Raw genomic sequence first — 14,492 nt, 5'->3', positions numbered from 1 at the left:
CTAATGTAAAGATTACTGACACTGTCTCACTACACTACACTGAAACTATCTAAGCTGTCCCTACTCTACACTAATGTATGTATGTATGTATGTATGATACGGTCTCACTAAACTACAGTGAAACTATCTGGCCTGTCCCTACTCTAGCTGCACATTATGCAAAGTGTTTGGATTTCATGATGTTCCTCCTAACTACACTCCCACTATCCCTAGACTGAAACAAAATAGCACAGTATAGCACACTAACTCACTAATAGCACTGAACAGAGCCCTGTTTGAACTCTCTCCATGCCAAAATCACACTGAAAATGGCTGCCATTGAAAGAATACTTTTATACTGTGGAGCGGGAATGAGCCACAATTGGCTAAAGAAAGTCATGATGACAGTGTCCAATCATGACTCTGACAGTGCTCTGTGCCCTGATTGGTGGAAGCTTTCACTGCTTCAGGCAATCAGGGCTTGCAAAGCACTTTTCAGAGTCGCAATGCATTGTGGATGGTTCGGGGGAGTCGATCAAACGGTCAAACGACCAGTTTATTCGGCTACTCACTGAACATCTGAACAGCGAAAGTTCTGCCCGAACTTATGCTCAGGCCAAGCCATTCGCCCATCCCCACTACTGTATTATTATGTACTATCTCCTGAACAAACAAATGAATAATGTTAGATTGGTGTTCAAATTCATCATTTATTCCAACTAGTATTAATAAGAGGTCAATTTTTTAAGTGTAGACCTAGAACGTGCTTTTGATATGATGGGATATAATTATCTTGCATTATTTTGAAGGTGTTTAGCTTTTTCCAGGTCAATTTACCTATTTATTTACTTATGTACTTATTACTGTTCTATGATCTGCTCTAGGATTACATTTTTATGTTGGTTATGCCACAGGGGTTCCACTGTAGAGGTGCCCTCTGCTGTCCATCTTGTTTTTCTTGGCTATGGAACCATTACCTATATATAGCAAAATTCAAGTACTGTGACATAAAAAGACTACTACAAATTCAAATGCAGCATATAAAATGGTGACTTATTGGGCAGCTTTGTTTCCTGTCAGTGTTTTTCTCTCCTGTAACTGTCAAATACAATCCTTGCAACAAAACTAGACTGAGGTTTATTTACTAAAGTCAAATTCACTGTGCATTAGAAGTGCACTGCAAGTGCACTTGGAAGAGCAGTCACTGTAGATCTGAGGGGGGCATGCAAGGAAAATAAAGAACAGCATTTTTGCTTGCACATGATTTGTTGATAAAAATCAGCAGAGCTTGCCCTTATTTCAGATCTTCCCCTCAGATCTACAGCGACTGCACTTCCAAGTGCACTTGCAATGCACGGTGGATTTGTCTTTAGTAAATCAACCCCAGTGTCACCACTCTCACCATAGCTGACTCGTCTATTCTTTAACTGTGGCTGTTTAGATGATCAGCTTTTACCAGCAAGGGTAGGTGCATAGTCTATTTGTGTTTAACTTTACTGAGTTGACTTCCCAACCTCTGTTTTCTGCATTTGGATTTCATATACTCCTGAGCCTGTCTGTGGTGTAGTGTTATTATTATTATTATTATACAGGATTTATATAGTGCCAACAGTTTGCGTAGCTCTTAACAAAATGAAGGCAGACATTACAGTTACATTACAATTTGGTACAAGAGGAATCAGAGGGCCCTGCTCACTAGAGCTTACAATCTATAAGGGAGGGTCAATTGATACTAAAGTTAATAGCTGTGGGGGATGATCTGATGGAGAAAGTAAAACAGTGTATTAGTTAGAAGCAGGATAAGCTTCTTTAAAGATAAGGGTTTTCAGGGATTGTCGAAAGATGGATAGATTAGGGGACAGTTGGACAGATTGGGGTAGGGAGTTCCAAAGGGAAATCCTGTAGGCAAGCATAGAAGGAGGTGACAAGGGAGTGAGAGAGCAAGAGGTCTTGGGAGGACCAAAGAGAGCGTCTTAGTTGGTATTTTGAGACTAGGTTAGTGATGTAGCTGGGGGCAGAGTTGTGGATGGCTTTGTAAATTATTGTTAGCACTTAGAATTTTATTCATTGGGTGAGTGGAAGCCAGTGCAGGGATTGGCAGAGAGGGGTGGAGGACACTGAACAGTTGGTAAGGTGGTAAGCATTCATTATGAACTGAAGGGGTGATAGTTTATGTAAAGGTAGTCTAATGAGGAGTGAGTTGCAGCAGTCGAGGCAAGATGACCAGGGAGTGAATTAGAAGCTTGGTGATGTCATTGGTTAAAAAGGGCCGTATTCTAGAGATGTTTGTGGAGGTTAAGGCTGCATGATTTGGACAGGGATTGGATGTGGGCCTGAAAGGACAGTTCAGAGTCTAGGGTTACTCCTAACACCCTTGCATGTGGGCACGGACCGATAATTGTGCCATTGATCTTGACAGAAAAGTCAGGGGGAGGGGCACGTGGGAGAGGAAATATTATGAGCACGATTTTAACTTGTCAACAGCTAGGTAATCCTTGATTCACATTTACAGTAGCTTATTCTGTAGGAAATCTTTTAGCAAAATCTTATTATCTCTGCAAAAAGCTGCTTTTGTAATCATACCTTTTTGGATTATGTGCCTTGATCATAACCTTCCTTTACCTGCTAGCAGCACAGATTATCTGTGTTTGTCGGCCCTTACTCTACACATGCATTTCAGCATATGATTTTAGGATCCCAAATATCTAGTATATCTAGTATATTCTTGTCACCAGAAGCCTCATCACAACCTTTCTTGTCCACAGAGCAAACTGTTTAAGTTTTTACTACAGTATACTGTACATCTAAGATGTAAGCAGGACCTATTACAAAAACAACTATTTTGAGGAAAGAAATAGCCTTATAAATTAAACAATTAGAATCATTGTAAGCCTAACCTCCTAGTCAACCTTACTAATCCATTTCAGACAAGGTTTCTCTAAACCAATCCAGAAACTTTTCCCCCATACTATTAGCAGTGCATTGGCAAAATTATGGACATTACCAGAATATTAAGAAAGAGCATATACCAATAATAAATCAACATCTGTTTTGCGGCTTTGAGTGAAACATATCGAGGAAGTATAACCTAGAAGGATATGGTAAGATAACATTCCATCACACATCCAAAGGTATTATTCTTAATTTTAGGACATTGGGAGGAGCCCACTATTCTGAAATGAGTACCGTATTTGCCGGCGTATAAGACGACTGGGCGTATAAGACGACCCCCTATTTTGCCAGTGAAAACTTAGGTTTTGGGCTATACTCACCATATAAGACTACCACCCTTCGGAGGCAACACCATTTAAAAAAAAACATCAGAAACGTAAAAAAACAAAAACAAAAAAACACATCAGACTTAACATCAGAAAAAACTTGTGAACTACAAGTCCCAGAGATCCCACAATTGGCAGGCAGCAACAATGAATCCTCTCCTCCAAAGCCCCATAAATCATACCTGTATTTTTGGGGAGATCTGGAGCTGGATGTGCAGTACAGGATGCTTTGTTAATATGCAGATCGCCAGGTACACAGTATATGATGCTGTGTTAGTACAGTAGGGCCAGGAACACTGCAGAATACAGTGTGCATACAATGTGCACCGCTAAGCCAATCATGGTAGGCAATGTATTTTACTAATCTGTTGATTATACAAAGCCTGTTCGGATTGGCAGAGGCTGTGACATCATCAGCCCGCGCCGCTCTGACTCATTGTACTGTATCCTGCTCGGATTGGCAGAGGTTGCTACTCCAATCCGAGCAGGCTTAGCAAGGCTGTATTCATCAACAGAGTGCATCGGCCGCCGGGATTGGCTGAGCGGTGCATACTGTATGTATACAGTATTACCGAGCACTCGGCGGGCTGAAATCCATTGCGGCCACTTCATACCCGGCGTATAAGACGACCCCCACTTTTTGGCTGTGTAATTTAGGTGTAAAAGGTCGTCTTATACGCCGGAAAATACGGTAATAATTATTTTATTTTTCGGATCTGTGATGAATAGCACATGCAAATACCTTTTCTACTAACTCTACTATTCTTTAGGGGCCCATAGCAGAGGCAGGGCTCCAAATTTCAAGTCCAGAGCTACGAGTCAGGCCTTAAGGTTTACTAGCCACCAGTTGCCCTAGCCCGCCCTGCCCCTAATTCCGCCCCTAAACATGCCCTCATAAATTCTCATGAAATTACACTTAAATGTTTTATGCAGAATTAATTTATAAATATTAACAACTACAAAAACTTTATCCGTGCCCACCAATGCAGGCTGCCTTTGCCCACCAATGCAGCCTTGTGTCCACCAATGCAGCCGTGTGTCCACCAATGCAGCCGTGTGTCCACCAATGCAGTTGTGTGCCCACCATGCCGTTGTGTGCCCAACATGCAGTTGTGTGCCCACCAATGCAGCCTTGTGTCTACAAATGCAGCCTTGTGTCCAACAATGCAGTTGTGTGCCCAATATGCAGTTATGTGCCCACCAATGCAGCCTTGTGCCCACCAATGCAGTTGTGTGCCAAATATGCAGTTGTGTGCCCACCATTCAGCCTGTGTCCACTATGCAGCCTACCTGTGCAGGGGAGGAGAGGAACAGGAGAGCCTCCCAGGTGAATAGAGTGCAGTGCAGGGAACACAGCGATAACAGCTTTCATTTCAGTTGCCGTGTTCATCATATACAGCCCCGCCCCATGGCTGGGGAACTTTGATTGACAGATCACCCATCACCAGTATTGGCACAGATGATCTGTTTTTCAAAGTCCTGGGACCAGGAGGAGGGACTGTATCTGACAGTGAGAGGTGGGGAACACAGCAATTGAAATGAACTGTTATTGCTTGTTCCCTGCGCTGCACTTTAATCACCTGGGCTTCTCTCTCTCTCTCTTGTCCTTTGTGATCACTGAGAGAAGGACCCCCAATCCACCCAGGCTGCCGGCGGTGCTTTCCCCCCGCTCCTAGGCAGCTATATAGCTCGCCAGCCCTCAAAATCCACTTGCAAAATGCGAGCAGGCGAGTGGATTTTTTGAGGGCTGGCAGAGGTATAGTTAAGGGGGTTTGATGTCCACCCCCCCAGTGTATCCAACCACACCAGAATGCCACAGTTTGCAGATGCCACAGATTTGCATTCTTTGGAAAGCAGCAGCAGTGGCAGCCACTCTGTGATAACTGGCCCCCCCAAACTAACCTGAGCCAACTTGGGTGAAAGTGAGTAAAGTTCTTTCTTCACAAACCTCCAATGTGTGTGTGGGGGGGGGGTGGAATTTAACAGCTCTGGCACTGATCAACTGACCACCAATGCAGGGGGAGTATATAACTAACACTGTCACTGTCCATCAATGTGTGTGTGTGTGTGTGTGTGTGTGTGTGTGTGTGTGTGTGTGTGTGTGTGTGTGTGTGTGTGTGTGTGTGTGTGTGTGTGTTGGCGGGGTTATATAATACGGCAGTCCAATTTTGACCTATGATGCATGGTGTAAATGGATGTGCATACGTCTATAGTCACCCACATCCAGGTCTATTCAAGTCCATCACTTTGTGCCCAGGTCCTCTTATTGACCTGACCACATGTCGATATATGTGGATGCGTGTTCTTTTACATTTGGCCATGCAAAAGAATTAAATGGGAGAAAAATTGAGAAACAATCTGAAACAGACTTATCTGATGTCCATTTCTGCTTTGACTCAGCAGAGGATCATTCTAGGATCCCCTACCAAGGTGGAATGGAGGGCATCCTTGTAAAAGGGACCTAAAAACCTACATAACAACCACAAGATTTCTCAGAACCTCATTCTGTCACCGACAGACAAGTCGATTTTCCAGCCACCTTGTCATTGGGGTGTTGGGTGATTTCCTGAAAACATAATTAACAAGCAGATAAATATTAACTGTGGCATGTTTATATTCTTGAATTTTTCATGGTATGCTACAATTTTAACATATAAGTGTTGAGGCTGTTGAAAAGGGAAGGCAAATGTATTGAGCGCATATGAAATATGTACTGTATAGCTTGACGCTACCATAATTTTGCATCAGAGAATACAGATGATATTGTGGGTTTGGCTTTCCTCAGAATGCCTATAAGATACAAACTTAAAATGGCTGAACATCATTGGTATTGGTGTAGATCATTACTTTTAAGAAGCATTTTAATTATAACTACAAGGTGATAAGCAAAACACAAGTTAGACTATATATGCACATTTAGATGAATACATGGGCCAAAAGCAGCCCTTTTAGGCAGCAGTGTTTATTTACTTGCTCACCTGTACTTTTGCACTGCTCTCTCTCTTGATCTTTGATGCCGATGTCACCCTGGGACTATACTTCTACTGCTGAGTGGAGATTAATCCACCTAGTAGTAGAGGATTTATTCAATGCCAGGAGCAGGAATTCAGAGAGTGTCCCACTCTCTAAGGTGCCCAACAGGGGCAGACCAAGCCCAGGGTGCAGTGGGTCATGTGTTGGGGAGCAGGTCTCGACTTTTAAAGTTCAGAGCTGTGTGAGTGAGAGATGGTAATTTTTCCCCCACCCACCCCCCACCTCCTGCTGGGAGGTGCAGGTATGCAGTACCTAAATGGTCCAGCACAAAAAAGCCTGATTATGACAAAAACTCCTAAACCTTGTGGACAGCCTTCCCAGAAGAGTTGAAGCTGTTATAGCTGCAAAGCATGAGCCAACTCAATATGGAACCCTACAGACTAAGACTGGGATTCCATTAAAGTTCATGTGCGTGTAAAGGAAGGTGTCCCAATACTTTTTGTAATATAGAGTATATCAGTAGCTGAGAGGAGTGTTTTGTCTCTCATTCATTTTAATGTACGTCATACATTTCTCCCTACAATTGTGACACAAAAAGCAATAAAAAGCCCCTATTTAGTGTAGTGGAAAGGAGTTAACATTTATTTCACTTTCTGTGACCCATTTGGGACAATTTCTTACTGGTGATATCATATTCCAGGGATTGGCCATATGGTAAGATTCTGAAAGATGTTTAAATTATTTCTGGTTCACATTGATGCGGGACTGAAATCGTGCGAGTTCAGCTGAACTCACACGATTTCATTCCCTCATGTCAGTCCGATGATTTCAAAGACATCTGTGCGCTTCCCTGCACAGATGTCTATTGAAATCACACATGATATTGTGAAAGGTAGTACAGAAACTTTTGGGAATCGGTGCGGCGCCGCAAAGCTGGCGTTGCACTGATTTGGACAGTTCCATTGCGGCAATAGCTGTCGATTTGGCATGCGATTTGACATGTCAAATTGCATGTCATATCGCATCAGTGTGAACCAGGGCTCACTCTTTCAAAGAAAAAAAAAAAACGTTTGTCAAAATAGGTCTTTAATTGTCCTAATTGTATTTAGAAGGACCCCCTCAATGCTCCATTGCTACAAGGTATTTGGTAATAACTACTATAACGACTCAAAGTGGACCTGACATCAACATATAAAATGAAGAGGCTGCCTAAAGGTGCCTGCACATACTGTACCTTTTAGTTGTTAAGAAAGCTTTTTCTGCTCCCAGTATTCCATACTTTATACTACAGTGATCAGCAATAGAGAGGTGCCTGCACTGCATTTTGGGGTAGTTGCAATGAAATAATGTACATAATACATAACATGTATAATAATACTGTAAATAATACTGAACTTTAAATGCAAGTAGTATTCTTTCACACTGTCATCAAATTTATCATTCATTTTAAGTAAGTATGAAACTAAATAATATAATAAAATATAAGCATTATAAGAATGATAAGGCTGAATCTGTGCAGCAAAAGGTTTGGTGTCACAAACCTGCCTCTACATTTTTAGTGCAAGTTAAAAAAAATGGCCTTTGGAAGATGGTCTTTATAACATATTTTTTTAAGTCTTAAACATTCTGTGTATTATTTTTATGTAGCACACCCCCGTAGGGACTGCTGATGAACTTGGATCCCCCTCTACTGCACAGGCAGGGACATCAAATCTTCACAAGCACCCAGAGTCAGAGAACAGTCCGTGACATTGCTTTGTTTTTTTATTAGAGGGTTAATAACTTGGATAGGGATGGGAGATTATGGGATGCCCACTTGACTTCAGCAAATCTTTCATATATACAGTCTCCTTCACTTTCCTCCTGCACAAACGTGTTTGCTCCAGCTGAATCACTTGAGTGATCTGACAGGCTTTCAGTCAGATTAGTAATAACTGTTGCAGTTAAATAGCCTGTAACTTCTCCTCTGTGACCACTGATCCCAGCACCACCTCTTCAGGCACTGCCAACCCACCTGGCTTCAGCTGCCCCTTTCACTAGCCTTCCAGGCTAACTCTCCACACCAATCCACCAGACTGACTTTTCACCAGCCCACCCGGCTGACTCTCAGGAGATCTCTAGGGAAAGGCTGAAGAATTAAGCACACTGCTGTCTTTAAGGGAGACTGGCTACATGTCTCCCCCTTTGTTACTCCCCACAGTGTTGACTTATCACTCTGTGCTCTCTCTTGCTCCTGTGCTTCCAGAAAATACTTTTTCCTGTGTGTTATGACAGAATCCTTCTAGCACCCAAGCCCCAGCCTAAGGTAGGACACCCCCACAAACTAGGGGGTACCCCCAAAGGCCACCGGCAGCCTCATCAACACTGTATCTCCATCTTTCACCCAACTGCCCCTGCTGCCATGGCTCATGTCTATTTAGAAAGTGGTCTCAGCTCCCTGCCAGCCTACCTCTGAGGATTGGCTGAGGCTCCATAAATATTCAAGGCAGCTCCTCCTAATCTTTATCCTCTAATTCTAGATGATTCTCCAACCTTCTAGACCAGGGGGAGGCACCAGAGAGCTGCCAGTTAAGATTCACCCAGCCCTGAACCTTAGTAAACTACAGTGGTCCTACTCTTACTTTTAGCATACACTCGAGGGTGCTATATTTAAATCAGTGTTATGTTAAGTTATTTATGTCAAATCATAAGTTGTCTCAATGATCTTGTTAATATGTTAATTTTACAAGGACAAGGGTCTGTAGAGGGTAGGTAAATTGTACATATAAATACACTACATTCCCATACAACCTTCTAAAGATTTTGGGGACCCAAATGCTCACAAGCTTTGTAGCTATATGGATACCAGCCCTCATGCCTGCTGTGCCAGGCCACTATCCCTTTAGATTGGGCACAATAATCTATTTATAATAATTTGCCACTGTAACATCACAGGAGCAGCATGAGAATAGACAGCTTGCTGTACCTGTTAATTCTATCTATTTATTTACATTGTGCATTCTATCTATTCTAACTCCTTCTTATATAAAACCTGAATATACTACAAATTAAAGTAATACATACAGTAATACTTGCGGTGTTTTCTTTCCTAGGTTCTTTCTCCTTTGTCCGATTCAATCTTGGCTGAGAAAACCGTGACAGTGCTGGATGATCGGGTGGGAATTGTAGAACTGGGAGTCCAACTTATTACTGGCCTCTCCTTGGCTGTACAAGCTAGCAAGGGAAACAAGCGAGTGATCATCACAGCCACCACAGCCAGTGATATTCTGCATGACTATAAACAGGTACACCACCAAATTCTCTGAAAACCTCAGCGTGTTAATGTTGCCTGTATGCTTTGAAATGTCAGCTGTTTATTTCACTGATTTATAACATGTCGGGGTTAAAGAATCAGTTTGATTGAAATTTGTGTTGATTTCAGGTAAACAATTCAATATAAATTAAAAGGAAATACTTTTTTTCCCCTGACCCGACAGGGTATTTAAATAATATATAGGGATTGATTTACTAAAGAAGTTGAGCATGTTAATTTTGCAAAGTGTATTTTCACCTAACTTGGTGAATGAAATGAAGCTAAGTCGAAATTCACTTTGTAGAAATTACCTATTATCACTATGATAATGGATACTGATCCCTTCCTTCAGTCAATATTTTTACAGAAAAAAAATATAGCAAAAAACATTATGCTGAACAAAGAACTGTGGTTTAAGAGAACATGTTTACTCCTTTACATTTTCTCTATATATTTTCTTTTATTTAGCTATAATTTTGTGATTTGGATGTTGATTTACCAAGGCAGTGGGAACGGCTCCCTTTGTAAAATGTTCACATGGGTTAGCGAATAAGGTGAAGCAATGTTCATGTTAGTCATGTAGTCCTGTAAAGTCCTGTAATTTACATATGACTGGGTGTTTGAAACAAACACAGCTTCACCTTATTTACTAAGCTATCTGAACTTTTATTTTACTATGTGAGCAGCCTATTTTCTTTTAGTGGATAACCCAAGTCTTATGTCAATATTTGTTAAGAGAGACAGAGTAATTGCATCAAGCCCCTGAGAGTTCAGTTTAGTCGCAACACTACAAATCTCTGCTTTCAATGCACAAACAAAAATTAAAGATTACTCTGCAAAAATTATTTATAATTTGAATTACTGAAAATTAACTAAACTTTACTTTTAAATTTAGTGCAACGTTATATCAAATTTCTAGTGAATTGTAGTTAATTATTTCTTGAATGTAATTTCAAGTAAACAGTTGTCATACTTTCAGTGGCACAAGCTTCTTTGCTAGTTTAAAAATGTAAGCACTGAATCGTGTACCGCTCAGGCTCTGTGGTTATTTAAAAGTGCTTAAGTACCTCTGTTTATTCATGTAACGTCTCAGTTTATTCATGTGGATTAAATCTTGTCATCCCCCAATAGTGGCTTCTGCATTCTGCAGAAAATCTTTTAAGCAAGTCATTTAATTTGTTCATAGACCAAAAATGTAACACAGCATCATACATGTCTTCCTGAGTAATGCTTTCAGACTGATGATTGCAAGAACATTGAATCTTAGTGTCATTCCGCTGCAAAACAGAACATCAGGGGTCAATCAACACATTATCACACAACTTACTGCAATATGCTGTGTGAATTAAATGTATTAACTTGCTGAAAGTTGTGGAGCTTTAACAAGTGATGCCTTTACTTTTTGTTTAATGCAGGAAGCAGTTATGAGTGTTTGGATCCTATTCAGTGATGGCTCAGTAACTCCACTGGACATATATGAAAGCAAAGACTTCTCAATCGTGGTGTCTTCCCTGGATGAGATGGTGGTGTCCACATATCAGAACCCTTTGTCTAACTGGCCAGTGGTGGTTGCAGAAGGAGAAGGACAAGGGCCTTTAATAAAATTGGAACTGGGGATTAGTGAAATCTGCCAGAAGTCCAAGAGAAAAAGTAGTCTTGCTGTTGGCACCGGAACTATCAAGGTTAAATTTGGCCAAAAGGACTCAGATCAAAAAGGAAATATGAATGAAATTCAAAACATTGATGATGATTTAAAGAAAATCACAAGTAAAACTACAGAGAAAGCTGCAGAACAGGAAAGGACAGCAAACGAGTGGCCAAAACCTGGATCTGCTGTTGGTTCTGAAGATATAGTTAACAGAAACTCAACATCTGATTCTCCATTAGATTATCAGAAGAACTATAATGATGCCCATATTGTTCCTGTACCATACACCAGTTTTCCTACACGAATAGCCTCAGTCCATAACCAGGAAAGCGAACTTGCACAGACTTCACGAGGTCTAACAGATTTGGAAATTGGCATGTATGCCCTTCTTTGTGTGTTTTGCCTTGCAATATTAGTTTTCTTAATTAATTGTGTTGCTTTTGCATGGAAATACAGACATAAAAGGTTTCCTGTGGCTGATCAAACCAACATCCCTCATTCTCATGACTGGGTATGGCTTGGGAATGAGGTAGAACTACTGGAAAACCAAGTAGATATTCCTCTTCCTGCAGAAGAATGCACTACAATGATTGACCGAAGGTCACAATTTGAGGAAAGCAACTTTCTTCTTAATGGAGGTTCTCAAAAGAATCCATACAGTCAAATTATGCGGTCTTCTGATTACACTTATGAAAAAGAGGAACAAAATGAGCCATTAAACCCAGGGGGGTCAAAGAGAAAACGGGTAAAGTTCACATCCTTTACAACTATTTTGCCTGAAGAGGGTGGTCAATATACCAATGCAGTCATTTTTGGAAATGAAGAAAATATCAAATGGGTTTGTCAGGATATGAACATTGGGGATTCACGTGAACTTAGAGACTACATGGATAGTCTTCAGGACAACCTGTAAAATGCTATGATTATATTCACCTTTATGCCTTCGTTTTGTTTCTTTTTTTTTTTTTTTTTTTAGGGTGGGACTATCCAATCAGCAATAGAGAAGCAGAACAACTCTTACAAGGTTACAGTGATTATACTGCTGATACATTTTTGGCACTAAATTACTGAGTGCCCATGAGAGGTTTGTCAGTAGGTTATGTTAATTTTGGGTGCCATGGGGTACAGAGAATTCTCCAGGTAATCACTGCTAAACACAATTCCTTAAAATGACAATAGAACTAAGTTTGTTACAGAACATGACCTGACACATACAGCCCAGAACTTTGGTCCATTGACTGTATGTCTGCTTGTAAGTGAACACTGTTAGGTTTACAAATAAAAGCACAGTGGACTTTTCTTGTAATATTTTAGATACATGTTAACTATAAATTTGAATGTATTACAAATGTGTACAAATGAAATATAAAAATAAAACACCAGTTTTTGATAGAGTAATTCTATTTTGAGACAACTGGTGGAGGAAGACAACTATAGTAAAATAAATATATGACAACTCAATTTGTTATTCCCAATTTGTTATTTATATCAGAGATGTATACATGTATTTTATGAATATCTGTTTATCATTTGTTTTTCATTTACTCTAAATTGTTAAAGTACTCACATTCGCGATACACTTACTGGGGGGTGTAGGTGACCATATCCTCACCTTGCCTCCTGGCTGATACACTGCTTCTTCCAACTCTCTGTGTACTGGAGCTTAAAGCCCTTGTGATCTTCTTTTGCCAGGGTATCTATTAGGGACCCCCCCCCTCCCACACCATATAATAAGGCCAGCGAGGACAATAGGAGGCTACAATGATATATTTATCAGCCTTGTATGTCTGTAAACACAACGGTCAGAAAACTCATGTAAATATCTGTGCCTATAGCTTCTCACTCCTTCTCTGCTCTCTATAGGTGCAAATACAAAGACTGAACATAGCGGATCATTTGTTAATATGGAACTATCCATAGCATGCTGTGCTTCTCAGGTCAATGGGTTTTTAGAAATGTCCCTACCTAATGGCTTAAAATGGCTAAAAGTGGATATATGCTTAAAATACAAAATCTGTCTGAGAGGGTCACATGACAAAGAAATCAGTAAATAAATGTGCTGTCAGCATATAATTTCTAATAAGAAACAGCAAAGCACCTCGCTCATGACATTGCACTCTTTGTTCTTTTGACCTCACAGGGGTTTTCTTTCATCAGAGGCATATTCCTGCAAACTCCTGATTCTGATCACTTGATTGCACAGAAACTGATATGCTGCCTGACTCTCAGCCACACAGAACTATTGAATTGTTTTATACACAACTGTTTGAAAGATAAGGATGCCAGTGTCTAGTTTTGATTTGAATGCCCATTGATCTGATCCAGTCATTTTGTATTATTCGAACAAGGGATAAAATATTTATTTAGACAACCCATGTGCTACACATCAAAAAAGTCTATGGATCCATAGCAGCCCATTATAAGTGGCAACATTTACAGTCACATATGAAAGAGCCATTACATGGGGAGGAGGTTTGGTGGCTTTTTAATGTTGAAATGAAAAAGAAAAGTGAAATAAATTGGGAAGCTCACCATGGGCTGCTTTGATGTATTTTTTCTCATAAATTCCCCCTTTCCCCCCTGCATAGCCTATGGATCGTATCTACTTACATTTTTAAACCTGCAAGTGAAAAATAACATGTGTAATCTCATTGTTTTTTGCAGGTAATCACCCACTTATTTTTTTTATAAATCAGTCAAAACATATCCTACACTTTATGGATGCCAACAAATCCAAATGGTACTTAGCAAATAGATATTTTCATTTTGATATCCATCATAATAGCATGAATGCCTTCATTTCTTTGGGTCGAGTTCCCTCAATATTTGGAGCGTAAGACCAATAGTTCAACTTTTCATATAATGTTTTTGTAGACATAGTTTAACAAGATTTTATGGGTTATTGAATAGTCCTCCACTATCAGCTGTCTGTTTGCACGTTGAGTCTGATCAATTCCAAGCCATTCAGAAATGTTTCACTCACTTATTTTTAATAACTATTTCATTTTGGCTTTGATGGTCTTTATTCTTGAATAATGGCATCAGCTTCTCTTGGTTATCTGACCTTTCTCCAGCAAATGCAATTAAATATAAATGTAATCGCGTCGACAAAATAAATATTCACATTTAATTTGGTTCCTAATATCATAGTATATCAGGGGAGTCCACACTGTAAATAAAGCTTGAATCAAATTTTCTCTAAATGAAAATGTAATTACATTGCCCCAAAGAGAGCTGTTTCAGCTTTTTTCCCTAAATGTGTACAGTCTGTTGAAGCTGTTATTGCTGTTTCCTACTAAAACCAATCCTATTAGCTGAAAAG

At 40.2% G+C, this 14,492-nt stretch overlaps 1 protein-coding gene across 1 annotated transcript in view; it reads left to right on the top strand.

Moving 5' to 3' along the window:
- The window catches only part of TMEM132B (transmembrane protein 132B), a 790,326-nt gene extending 777,768 nt beyond the window's left edge, over positions 1-12,558 (top strand). Inside the window, exons 8-9 of the mRNA XM_077461820.1 lie at positions 9,323-9,514; positions 10,938-12,558. Coding sequence (XP_077317946.1) covers positions 9,323-9,514; positions 10,938-12,083 — 1,338 coding nt within the window. The 3' untranslated portion in view covers positions 12,084-12,558. The remainder of the gene's footprint in view (positions 1-9,322; positions 9,515-10,937) is intronic.
- Positions 12,559-14,492: the final 1,934 nt, after the last annotated feature.

Source organism: Lithobates pipiens, unplaced genomic scaffold (assembly GCF_037356315.1).
Source record: "Lithobates pipiens isolate NorthernLeopardFrog02 unplaced genomic scaffold, aLitPip1_a1.2 Scaffold_3, whole genome shotgun sequence".
NCBI classification, from domain to species: Eukaryota; Metazoa; Chordata; class Amphibia; order Anura; family Ranidae; genus Lithobates; species Lithobates pipiens.
This window is presented reverse-complemented; position numbering and strand designations above follow the sequence as displayed.